A 14,164-nucleotide genomic window follows, 5' to 3' on the forward strand; every position below is an offset into this window, starting at 1 on the left:
TTGCCCTCACCTAAGATGAGTCATTTTTCCCAGCCCTTAAAAGTATGTCCCTTTTCTTTAAACTTCTACATTTTGTCCAATGGCTCTTCTGTGCATATCTCTTCATTTAAAATCCAGCACCACAACACTTAATTCACTGATGTTCTTCGTGTTTCACTGCTGCAGTCCTAACCATTGTGTTATCCATGCTGTGGTAGCCCTCAGTCGGTCCGAATAACAGAGTCAAGGTTTTGCGCATCGGTTGCTGTCGCTTGCTGGGTGACGTCAGGTTGTCCGAGCTATAAAGGAGAGCAGGCGACGCAATTACCTCAGTCTTTCTTGCCATGGAGCCTGTAGCAGAAGCAATTCATAATAGTGCTGGTCGACTGTTTCCAGATTTTGAACTTCAGCTGAAAACATCTAAAGATAAGTACCCCGTTGGGGATCCTTCCTTTTTCTTGCACTAACTGATGTTCAAAAAAGTCAATAACTGTCTCACCTGTGTAAAGCAAATAACACACCAAGACTTCCATTCTTATTGCGTCACTTGTTTAGGTCCAGATCACGACATACCCTGGTGTCAGTTCTGTGCCCTCTTTAACACTATAACTATTCATCATAGAGCTCTGTTTGTAGCTAGTTATTTTCATCTTCCATCTCCGATTACTGACATGGCGTCCATCAGTCAGCAAACCACAGATCTTCTGAAAAAACATAAAGATAAGGATAGAGACAGACTGCATAAGGCCAAGCCTTCCAATGACACCACCTCTAAACGGGTCATCAGTTCTTCAGAATTCAATGAGGTGCTTTTGCAGGCCTTGATGCCCGACTCGATTACTTTGCAGGCCTCTACTGAGACCCTTTTGGACTCCTGTATGCCACAGATGTCTACCTCATCTAACAGTCCTTCTGCTGTCTCTGTCTCTTTGAGTCTGGAGTCACTAAGCAGGCATCGGCCTCCGAGCATACTGCTCGCACTTCGGAATTCACTTCAAGGCCTTCACCCTCTCTTCTGACTAACACACCGACAGCACCGAGGGATACTCTTCAGACCAGACTTTGAGCTACTCCAAAGAAAACACGAAAAAGTCTCCATTCCACTACTCCTCCCCTCCTTAAACTAGAATGCTTAAAATGGCAGAGGATCTCATCATTTTCATCCAGAGTAATCAGTCCCCTCCAGCCAAAAGGAGAAGGAACCTTCTCCAAGCATCCAATCGGATTTAGAATCAGAGAGATCTGACTCCACTGTTTTTGAAGAGGAAAATCCTCTCAGTGCCTATGAAGATTCAGATGCAGAGGAATCTATTCCTTCTGCATTACCTCCGGAGGGCTTTTCCTTTGGGGAAACCCTCCACACCCTCAGGAAACACTTCCAATGGGAATCGATGGATTTCCCTCAATCTAAGAAAAGACCAAGAGAGTTTCTGGACCTACCCCAGCATAGGCCTCTGGCCATCCCACCCATCTTGGAGGTGGTAGATGATGTTTACCAAGAATCCAGCTTTACCCCTGACACCCTTCCACCTGCCCCCAGAAAACCTGACAGGTACTACAGGGTACCTGACTCACATAAATTCCTCTACAGAAATCCTATAGCAGGTCCAGAGGTGATTACTCAGGGACCTAAGGGAGTTAAGGCTACCTCTGCAAAGAATCCTACTTCCTCAGACAAAGAATCCAGGGCCCTGGACAGATGGGGTAAAAAAGTGTATACCTCTGCAACTTTAACTGTAAGGGCTCTCAACTGTCAGTTCCATATGTTAAAATATCAACAGCACACTTTGGAACTTTTGAAACAGAAAACTTCTGCTGTACCAGATTTTGCCAACAATAAAGAGATAGCAGAATTACTGGACTCTTCTTCTCAGGTGGCAAAGAAATCCTTGCACTGTGGTTTTGACACCCTAGAAGCTTCTAGCAGGGTAGCAGTGACAGGATCTGTTATCAGAAGACATGCATGGCTGAAGGAACAACCTCTCCCTGATCATGTCAAAGCTAAAGTCATGGCTGCACCTCTTGACAAAGACCGCTTGTTCAGACAGAAAACTGAAGAGGTACTTAAAAAGATGGAAGACAAAGCAGAATCGATGCAAACTGTTAAAGATTTTCTTCAAGTACAACCTCCTAGGTTCAGCAGAAATTTTCCATCTGAACACTGGTCCTTTCCTGCACCAAACAGGCAGGCACAAGGCAAAACCCATAGGGACAGACCCATCAGGACTCAAACTCAAGGCCAGCAAAGAACTAAACAGTGGCAAGAACTAAACAGTGGCCCCCCTCAAACTCTACAGCAGGGAGTTCAAAAGCAACCCTGTATGGAAAAAAACTCTCAATTACTGCCTTTCCCATCTCTGCCTGCCTCCACCACACCAAAAGTTAGGAGGAAGGCTATCTCTATGCAGATAAAATTGAAACTCTGTAACAAAAGATCAGTGGGTCTTAAAAATCATTGCTCAGAGGTACAAATTCAATTACCAAGAACTACCACATTCAAGAGGCTAACCAGACCTACCTCCAAACCAGTGGGCAGAAGCACTAAAACAAGTGCAAAACCTAATTTCCCTAGGGGCAGTAGAACCTGTACCTCCAGAACAAGTGGCAAAATGATTCTATTCCAGACTATTCCCTGTCCCCAGGAAAGAGGGGACTTTGCGTCCCATCCTGGACCTATCCTTTCTCAATACCTTCCTGGTAATCCCAAAATTCAAAATGCTTACCTTACAACAGCGTCTGCCAATGCTGCCAAACAAAGCTTGGATGGTCACTTTAGGCCTAAAGGATGATTACATGAACATCCCAATAAGGGAATCATGCAGAAAATTCCTATGCTTCAGAGCAGGATCACTACACTTTCAATTCTCTGCTTTGCCCTTTGGCTTATCTACTGCTCTCAGGGTATTCACCAAATGTCTAGCTCCTGCCATTGCCTTTTGCAGGCAAAACAATGTACAGATTTACCCTTATCTGGACAACTGTCTCATCCAGGCAGACTACAAGGGATTGCTCCTGCAGAACCTCCCATTTGTAAAAACCCTACTCACTCCTATGGGATTCACTCTCAACAAAAGGAAATCAAAACAGACACCTACCAGGAAAATCATATTTCTGGGAGCCTTACTGGACACCAGAACAGCAAATGGCCTTTCTGTCCCCAGAAAAACAAAGTTTCCTACCAAAATACTTCACTACTCTGGCCTCCCAAACCCAGCTTTCTACCAAAAAATTCCTACAAGCAATAGGGTACATGGCCTCAGGCATCCTCCTGGTACCTCTGGCCAGACTACACATGAGGAAAATTCAGTGGTACCTAATGAACCTATGGTGTCAACGCTCATAACCTCTGGACACCTCCCTGCCTATGATCCCTTGCATAAGATCCGAGTTCCTCTGGTGGGCCCAGGCCTGTGCTCTGAACAAGGGACTTTCATTCACCCTCCGTCCATCAGACCAGACCATAACTACAGATGCTTCAGACATAGCCTGGGGTGCCCACCTAGAAGGAAGATTTGCCCAAGGTTACTTGGATGCACAAATACTACCCTTGCACATCAACCAAAAGTAAATGATAGCAGTGCAAAACTCTCTGGCATCCTTCAAGCCCTACCTCAAACTAGGGGTTCTTTTCATAAAAACAGACAACACCACAGTCATGTGGTACATCAACAAACAGGGAGGGACACAATCTTACCCCCTGTGCAGACTAGCCATGAACCTGTGGCTAGCAGCCTCATCCATGGGACTACATCTTATTGCCCAGTACCTACCGGGCATCAGTAGCACCCTGGCAGACCATGAATGGCAAATCCACAGAGACATTTTTCTGCAAATTGCCCACACATGGGGGAACCCCCAGGTGGACCTCTTTGCCTCATTTAAATCACCAAGTACAGAAATTCTACACCAGGGAGTACCATGACCTGGCCTGGAAGGTCGATGCCCTGATCTTCCCTTGGAATACCCTCTTTGTGCCTGTATTCCCACCTCTACCTCTCATTCCAAAAGTATTACTCAAGATAAGGGAGGAAAAACCAAGAGCAATATTCATTGCCCCAGATTGGCCCAGACAGCATTGGTACCCACTGCTGCATAGTCTATCTCACCAGCCCCCCTGGCAGCTACCTCTGATACCTCACCTGCTATTCCTGGGGGGGGGACAATGCTGCACCCAGACCTTCAGACACTCAAGCTCTCAGCATGGCTTATTCTACCAAAACCAACAAGGAATCTATGCTTAGCAAGCAAGTCCTTGACATCATCACAGAAGCCAGAAGGCCCAGGACCAGAAAATCTTATGCTGGAAAATAGAAAAGATCCTGCTTCTGGAGCCACTCCAAGTGGGGAGACATACATCTGCCGTCCATTCCTCTTATTCTAGATTATCTTGCTGAGTTTCTTAATAAGGGTCTCTCCTTTTCCTCCATAAAGATCCATGCCTCTGCCATCTCGGAACACTTTGATACAGAACAGCCATTGTTCCCCCACCCTCTTATTAAACAATTCCTTAGAGGAGCCTGTAATATCAGGCCTCCCAGAAGACAGCCCACCCCATCCTGGGGCCTGAACTATGTTTTGGAAAAGCTTACTCTGCCTCCCTTCGAGCCTGCAGCATCCTCAGAACTAAATAGTACCTCTCTTGGAAGAGTGTCAGAGCTTCAAGCCTTAATGGCCACTGAGCCATTTATCATCTTCCATGCAGACAGGGTCTCCCTGAGAACCAATCCCTCCTTCATGCCAAAGGTGGTTTTGGATGTTATCCTCAACCAGGCAATCCACCTGCCCACCTTCTTACCTAACCCTCAGAAGAAGGGGGAAAGGATACTGCATTCTTTGGATGTGCACAGACAACTCCGATTTTATCTGGATCGTACAAAGACATTCAGGAAAACTGACCAGCAGTTGGTCAGCTTTAAAACAGGGGCACAAGGGAAACCAATATCCAAACAGGCCATTTCCAAATGGATAGCACACTGCATCCAGTTTTGCTACTCCTGGCATGAAAAACCACTCCCAAGGACCATCAGAACCCATTCCACTAGGACAACCTCTACTACCACAGCATTCCTTAGAGGGGTACCCACCAAGGACATCCTGGAATCTGCTACATGGACTTCAGTCCACACCTTCACCAAACATTACCATCTGAACCTATTCTTAAAAGCTACTGCTGGGTTTGCCTCTGCAGTTCTGCAGGGCATGATCACCCAGTCTTAAGTTTCTGTTAACCTTTCACCCTTCTCCTCAGGTTTGGGAATCTTCCCAATGGTTAGGACTGCAGCAGTGAAACACGAAGAACATAGTACAGTTGTGTACACTTACCATAAATGTAAATGTTCGAGTGTTCTCACTACTGCAGTCATGCTTTCCCTCCCTCCTTCCCCTGACATCTTCTTTCCTTTGAGAGACACATATTTCTTTCGGGTCTCTGACCCCAGGACTACTAATAATTATTAAAACTGGACTTCTTTGGTTGGTTAAGGCAAGAAAAACTGAGGTAATGGCATTGCCTGCTCTCCTTTATAGCTCGGATGACCTGATGTCACCCAGCAAGCAACAGCAGCCAACGCACAGAACCTTGACTCTGGTATTCGGACCGACTGAGGGGTACCACAGTATGGATAACCCAATGGTTAGGACTGCAGCAGTGAATACACTCTTAACATCTACATTTATGGTAAGTGTACACAGCTCTACTTTCTTGTCCTTTCTACTATGAACCATTCTCCGCTGCTTCCTTTAAACCATGAAAGAGTTTCCTTCATCCATGGGCCTAAAATGTGAAAGATACTCCCTGGCTTTCTGCGTAACATTCCAGGTCCAAAGGAAGCAGTTGTAGACCTCTTCTGAGATAATGGTGTACATGGTGTCTTATTATTGTTGTTTGAATAATATAAGATGAAGGTTATGCTTTATTTATTTGCTGTACTAGCCAAACAGTAGATGTTAGTTTGTGTATGCACTATATAACATTATGTTTATTTTTTATTTTTTATCTTTACTATAACTTGGCATGGTTGGAAAATGATCTCATTCTCATTGTTGCAGTTCTATAAACTGGCTGAATAACTCACTAAGTGAGTATTAACTCACTGAGAGTTCTGCAGAACTAAATGTATTATCTGTCTGTGCCTGGTTTGGATATGTGAAGGTCACAGCTGTGCTGCTATGATGCACATTACATCTAAGTGGGGAAGGCAGAGTAGTTTTGTAACACACAACAATAAAAAAGGTTCATTGAAGATCTCCCTTTCTTCAGGAGTGCAATCCCTCCTTTCCTTCATCTTCTTCCTTTATAGCAGAGGAATTATTTGCTGGCTGCTGTCTGCTGACAGGAAAACGTATTATACAACTGTGAAAGCCTATTTCACTGTGTTCTATCTTCAAGGGCAGTCTTTTCATTTTTCTTATGTTTTGGATAGACTGGGTCATTACTATTTACATACCATGCAACCATCTAAATGGAACATCAATGCCTACATTGAAGGCAGTACTGATTTATGTAGTCCCAGTTAAATATACTGCATAATCTGTCAAAATTTATTGTTAGGTATTGGCCAAAGACTTTATAGTAATATCTTCAAAGAACTTTATGAACATTTAAACATTTTTTGTGTTACCTCTGCACAGGAATGGAGCTCATTTTTGGAATAGTGCCTCTCATAGCTTCTTGCCGCATTATTCAGTGATACTAGAAGGCTGATAAAACTGTTTTCTAAAAGGATCAAAGCTCATTCCATCATGAATGCTTGTGGTGCTGTCCCACAGAGTACAGTCTATGGCCATTTTGTATGCACTAGTTGCATTGTGTCTACAGAGTCTGCAGGACAACCTCAAGATCTGTCTTAAGTCTGTATTGGTATCTGCACATAGGTTATGTTATTATTTTTTGCCTTCTTTTTAAGGAGTTTTCCATTTGTTACTTCTGTGTCTAGTAAAAGAGAATTTCATCTGTTACTTCTCTATGGAATTGCAGGGTATTGGGCTTCAATCCCAAGTTTTATGGGTGCGGGGTAAAGTCAAGATTTTTTTTCTCACTGTATGGTAAACAAACTTTAAAGTGAAAAAACAGCAAGTATTTATTAAACACAGTAGCAGCCTTCTTCTCTCAGTTTTTCTTTTTTTTTCCTTCTAGAAATGTATGCTACAAGTTTTTATTTTAACTCCTTTTATACTTTAGTCTGGCTGAGTATGTTTCCATGAACAAGAAGCAATTTATCTGTAGTCTCAGAGTCACCATCCAGTTCCCTCATGTAACAGCACACCTGGCAAGGGCAAATGTAGGATTGATGCCCTGTTAGGAATATTCAAGGCGTTCTTCATCCCTTGTTGTAAGGCGGCAGGAAGTAAAAGATGGTGTAACACACAAACCTGTGTAAGCATGTCTCCCTACCCAGAGAGACGAATAGTTCTAGCGTTAAAGAGGGCACAGAACTGACAGCGGCGGTACATCATGATCTGGGTCTAAGCAAGTGACACAGTAAAAATGGAAGTCTCAGTGTGGTATTTGCTTTCCACAGGCGAGACAGTTATTGACTTTTTCAGACATTGGTTAGTGCAAGAAAAAAGAAGGATCCCCAATGGGTACTTCAGACATTTTCAGCTGAAGTTCGAAAACTGAAAACAGCTGACTGGCACTGTTGAAAATTACTTCTGCTACGGGCTCCACAGCAAGAAAGACTGAGGTAATGGCATCACCTTCTCTCCTTTATAGCTCGTTAGGACTGCAGCAGTGAGACACGAAGAACATCATTAAGTGACAATCTATTCTCATTGGGTGAGCCTCTAGGTAGTGAGTAGCTTCAGTCTACTTCCTTCCTTTCCCTGTGGCCCCTCTGTTTACAGAGTGTAGTTGGTGGTATCAGCTGCACCAGTTCATCCACTACTGTCACAACCACTGCAACAGCAGATATCTTTCAGCAGCTATTGGTTGCTACAACCTTAAGTTTCATTAGGCCACATGGGCTCTTGACTCACTAATGGATGATTTTACCTTTTTACACCTCAATGGGAAAGCACAGCTGATAAATAATTGTTACTTTTTCGTAGTAATATCAGTGGCACCAGTGGTGATGAAATACACTGTTGATGTGGGTAATCACACAAAACCAAATGTTAAATTGTCTGCTTCTGAACTACTGTTGTCTATGATGGTAGTTCTAATTATGTGACCTACTGCTTCAGGTACTGATTTATTCTTTTAGGCGGTTGTTATGGCACTGCTCATTTTCTACAGCGTTCTGTTTTAAATAGAGAAGCTTTCATTTATCACATTGTTGCCGATACATGACTAAAACCTGCATTGTAAGTGGCTTGTTTACAACACTGCCAGAATGTGATAAGTAAAAGCATAAAGCTGCACAGACGTGATAAAGATGCATTTCATGGCTAAGGACTATTTGCCTTAGGGGATGCGTACATAGAGCTGTGCTATGTACTGCTGTGCTTGTTTGCTACCTAGTCTTATATTTGCATCACATTTTTTCATATGTACTACTGCATTTACTGTCCACTCTGAGTTGACTAAAGCAAGGGCAGACTAAGACATTTAATAGCATCAGGTCATTAGGGAGCCAAGGCAGTGCAAACTGAAAGGGCAGTATCTAGAGCAGAAAAGATGAAAAGGCATGGGAACTGGATGACCATAAAATCAGACGGAAGAAAGGGCATTATAAAATACTGTCTCAGAATGTCTGAATGTTTGTATAACACTAAAAGCACGCCAAAGCTATTTCCCAATCTGCTGCTTTGCTAGCTTTCAGAATGGAAATTATGGCTTGCTGAGTCTCTGATTCTCTAATATTTCCTTGTCTGACAAGGTCTGCCCTTTACATTCCATAGAGCCTTCCTCTCCATTCCCTCAGCATATAGTGCTCAGGTGATTAGAAGATGCTACATTTTTCACTAGGTAGATCTGAGCCTTCGGTCACATTTTCTAATACAGTGGTGACATGTACATATTTGTGGAACTTGTACATTGTCTATACATTGTGTCTTTTGATAAAAAAGAGATAATTAAGCAGTCTTTATGATTAACCGTAAAACAATTACAATTCAACATTTGTGTACTTGTACCAGCTCTGACAACAGTAAGGCCATTTAATTTCATAATACCTTTATGTTATTCATACACCCTCAAATTCTTTTAAAAGTATGGTGTGGGAGAAAAATCCATCTTTCCTTCCATTTGATGCCCCCCCCAGCTTGCACTGATGTCATTACAACAACATAATAATCTGTGCCAAGAGGCAGTGTGGGCTTGTGTGAGGATCCCAGACAATGGTCCTATTGCTTTGCACTGAGCCACAATGTGGATGGAATGCTAGGCTTCCATAATAGTGCAGAGGCGGTAAATGTCGACATTCACCAGAGGGATGGTATCATTGCCCACACCCCTAACCAGGCTTACAATGCAAGGCTTGTTGAGATGGAACTATCAGTAAAACTGCATTTTTACTTTGGAGGCGAAGGAGAAAGAATGGGAAATCTTTGCTGCTTCCGTCTTGAGCTTTTAGCGACATCAGGTCCACAAGACAGCTGCAGATAGGTGGTGTTTTCAGCACAGATGTTCAGAGAATTATTTTTTTGTGTGATTTTTTGTGTGGGGGCACTGGCTTTATGCATTCAACATTTAAGAGATACACATCTCTTCAGATAACTGTGATGAGCTGAATTTGTTGTCATTCAGTAGCTCTAACTGGTGCACTGTCAAAAGAGCATGGCTTAAGTTCTGTGTTTATGAAACATCGAACTATATGGTATGAATGTTGCACAAATGAACTCTCTGCTGCCAGGATTGTCAGCAGAGGAAAATATTTTTAAAGAAGTAGCACAGTGGAATGAATCTGAATATACAATTAATGCTACTACCTTTTCTTTTCAAACATTGCCTTTTTAAATACATTCTGTTGTATTTCTTTGTATTACAGAAAGGCCAAAGCAAAGGTTACTCATTTCAGCAGTTTATACACACTGTCTGATGCATTCTGTGCAAAATATGATTAGCTTCTCTTATAATGCATAGTTAAACATTCAGCTTGAAACTGGATTTCTACTAACTTCAGTCAAAATTGCTTCTTTACTTTCTTTGACAGTATTATATCCTGCAATGTGGATTAAAATGATCACAGGCAGAAAGAGATCCTTTTATTTTGCTTGAAGGCAAAAAAATAAAAAAAAAACAAATTTAAATATACTGTTTATAGAACATTAGAAGAGCTGCTGAATTATTTTTCTGTTTAGTATTCCTGTTTACCACTGCAGCTAGTGTAAATGTATAGGAACTACAGGAGAAATAGCTGTAAAATACTTTCTAGATAGATAGAATGTTCAGGTAGCTGTAATACGCATTTCATCTTTCTGTGCTTATTTACAGTGCAGCTGCTTAAACCTACGGATCTGGGACGTCATAGCCTCCTGTACCTGAAAGAGATTGGACAAGGATGGTTTGGAAAGGTAAGTACTCTTTTATATTGCCCAATATTTTTGTCATTTGGTCCTCGCTCCTTTTCAGTGTTCTCCTACCTGCATAGTTCCTACCTCTTACTGTACTGTGTATCATACCATGAGATTTTGAATCTTGCCAGAAACTCTGTCCATTCACCCTAGAAGGGCAACTAGTGTGTCATTCTTAGGATTTGTGTATTTGCGCATTTTCAATAGTAGAACTTATTGTTATAGTCTGCTGACCTAATATAAACTGAAGTATGGTAGGTCCTTCTAAAATAGTTTTCATAGGAGAGTAGCTAGCAGCTTTTGTGGACCGCAAGACATTTGTTTTTCTTTTGAAAATGGTATCTCCACAGAAACATCTTTCTGACTTCTACCAGAGCTGCTTAGAAGTACAGATGTGGGAAGTAAGCACATAGCTTTACCATCTGCTCTTCTGTGATCCTAAGACACAAACACACACACACACACACACACACACACATCGTAAAAACTCAGCAGTAAGAAATAAAAAAGTTAGATACAAACTAAGACACAATGTTTCACTATTTGGAGTGCAGGCTTCATCATAAAAATCTACTGCCAATCATTAGCGGAACGGAGTTCTGCTGTGGCGACCCCTAACGGGGAAAAGCCAAAAGAAGAACAACAACATTTGAAGTGCAGTCTGTGTGCCCAGTGGAAGGATTCAAATTCAGTAGCACGACTGTGAAATTATTCTGGGGAGGTTATTTAATTATTGTTGCTTTTTTTTCTACTAAGATCTGTTGTAAATACCAAATCCTATTGGGACTATTATGACATGACTCAGGCAGCTATTTTGTTTAATGAAACATGGTTTGATAGTGGAAATGTTTTTTCTTTCTCAGAATTGTAGTGTGTGTGTGTGTGTGTGTGTGTGTGTGTGTGTGTGTGTGTGTGTGTGTGTGTGTGTGTGTGTGCACGTGTGTGTGTGTATATTTATATTTATTTATACATATATATATATATATATATATATATATGTTGTTGTCTTTCGGCTTTTCCCAGCTAGGGGTCGCCACAGCGGAACTCCGGTCCGCTAATGATTGGCAGTAGATTTTCACGGTGCCGAGTTGCCAGCTCGACGCCCAACCTTCAACGAAGGCACGCTCATTCACGCATGTCTTTCGGAACGCCACTCGACCCGCGGAGAGGACATGCAGACTCCACACAGAAGGCACTCCCTGCACACTAGCTGAGAATCAAACGGGAGAACCTCTTGCTGTGAAGCAACAATGCTACTGCTGCACCACCGCGGATTACACGTATATGTATATATATATATATATATATATATATATATATATATATATATATAGATATATATATGAGTCTACCTTGTATCAATGAAATTACATTTCATCGAATTTTACTTACCTGACTCCACTTCTCCAAAACTTCACTAAACCGAAAGCACAGACTGCTGAAATCCTTTCCCTGTGAAAGGAACGACTTGGCCACCATGGTGATCTTTGCCCTTTCTTCAGTGTAGTGCAATCTCAGAGTTTGTATATTTAAGTGGGGGGGGGTGAGGGATGAAGCCCACCCACTTTGGTGGGTTTAGTTTTATATCTAACAGGCTTTTTCTTTAACTCTTTGCTGAAATGTTATCATTCAGCTTTTGTCATTGTAATTATTCACACAGCAATAATTTAGAACAGATTAAGTAGACATCATCCTATAATACAAAGAAGTAGGGACAATTTATGCGTATCCATATTCTGTGAAATAATTCCATATGCTTGGGCAGCAGAATATACTGGGTTACTGATAACAGCACACACCCAGTCAATCAAGCTTAATTTGAAGGAAGATATAGAACTACATTGTTTAACCCTTCTCTGGAATAAACGTGCTCTGTGACTCTCTTTTTTCTTTCACATTAAATCTCGACAACTGGATGGATGATGCCAAATTTATCCTGGGGCTAACTGCCCTCTCCCTCCTTGAGAAAGATGTAAAGCTTGAGGATGTGTATTGATTGGTAAGGTGTACATGGTCATTAGACTAAATTAGTCTTTCATGTTCTATGAATCAATGAAAGGGGATGTTGTAAGGGGTTAAGTACCAGAATCAAACAAAAAGAAGACATCATTTGTACAAAGGAATTATTTAATACCCCCCAACTCTAGCAATTTCTCTCTGCTTCCTGTATCACTATAGCAGACCTACCACTATCAGATACAAACAAATCCACCCACACACAGGTGCGAGCGCATGCATGCACACACACACACACACACACACACACACACACACACACACACACACACACACACACACACACACACACACACACACTAGTCTTAAACAGTTATCACTTAAAAGTTCAATTACAGTTAATTACAAAAATGGTGAAATGCTAAAACTGATATATTTTAAGTGAGTGCTATGCCCCAAACTGCTAATGTGGAAAGCTAATATAAGAAGCAACTCTTATGAGCATGTTTATGTGTGTTAAATTCAATAGAACTTATGATGAGGTCATTCTGAAGCATTCTTACATGCATGCACTTATCCTATTCCTTAACTTTTTTTTTAATCTTAAAGAATGTGTTGCATCTCTCATGGAGATTTTGCCTCACGTTTTAACTAAACTTCCCCTTCCAGGCTTCTTAGCCAGTCTATTTAAAATTTTCTACAAAATGCCCCATGGCTTATTTGCCTTATTATGTCATGTTTAAACTTTTCTGATCTGTTTTCTTTCTCATTTTTTAATTGCATACATGGAAACACATACATACACACACACACACACACACACACACACACACACACACACACACACACACACACACACACACACACACACACACACACACATACCTGGTTTCAATTTCTGCTCCTGCAGGTGTGTCATGGCCACATTTCTGTTCTCACTTTGGGCAACAGAGTTGTTTTTAGGCAATGGAGCACCTATGTAAAAACTTTACCAAAGCCCCCACGTAACCACACACACAAATTACACCACTTCTACAATGAAAGGATAAATGAAAGGAAAGGATAGCATGTTGTTAAACTGAGGGATAACATAAAATATATCTATCATGAACATTAATGCAGTTAAGTTTATCTAGGTCTGAAGAGCAGGCACAGTAACATTAATTAAAATACAGTAAATGACAACAAACAACTAATTAGTAGGCACTAAGTGACATGGTGTGTCTTGCAGATCCTAAACGGGGTAAGCAAACTTTTTTTAAATGTCTGCTTATACACATACAGTATAGGGAGTCACATAGTGGCTTATCTGTAGTATTTTATATGTATCAGATAAAATCAGCCTTTAGTTTTAAGGTAGCACGTATTAGCAGTTGTACTGTACCTGGACTACAAAGTATGCATTTATTTGTTTTTTAAATATAGGTAAGTCTGTGATGGTAGTAATAGAACAAAGTAATTTGTTCCAGATATCATCTGTGTAATTTCTGAATACTGCATCACCATATGAATTGTCCTCCTAGTGCTTTCTATATGCATGCTGTTTGATAAATAGAGGTTTCTTGAAGAAGGCTATTCTTGAAACAGTTCATAGGTTCATAGGTTCATAGTTTCATAGGTTTATACTAGGCTATCTGCCCTAAGGCATTTATAAGCCTAGCCCAAAGTTTTGTGGCTTACGCCACCCCTTATATGAAAAAATACTGTGCCCATTAGTTTGTTGTGCCTCTGTCCAGCAGTGACACAGAGATGATTCCCGGGGTAAACCTACGAT

At 41.4% G+C, this 14,164-nt stretch overlaps 1 protein-coding gene across 2 annotated transcripts in view; it reads left to right on the top strand.

Moving 5' to 3' along the window:
* AATK (apoptosis associated tyrosine kinase) overlaps positions 1-14,164 on the top strand; it is a 2,480,061-nt gene that overhangs the window by 1,496,979 nt on the left and 968,918 nt on the right. For both annotated transcript variants that reach the window (XM_044085080.1, XM_044085081.1), the window contains one exon: positions 10,355-10,434. In XM_044085080.1, coding sequence (XP_043941015.1) covers positions 10,355-10,434 — 80 coding nt within the window. The remainder of the gene's footprint in view (positions 1-10,354; positions 10,435-14,164) is intronic.

The sequence above is a fragment of the Protopterus annectens genome, chromosome 10.part0 (assembly GCF_019279795.1).
Source record: "Protopterus annectens isolate FY-2018-M chromosome 10.part0, PAN1.0, whole genome shotgun sequence".
Taxonomy (NCBI): domain Eukaryota; kingdom Metazoa; phylum Chordata; order Ceratodontiformes; family Protopteridae; genus Protopterus; species Protopterus annectens.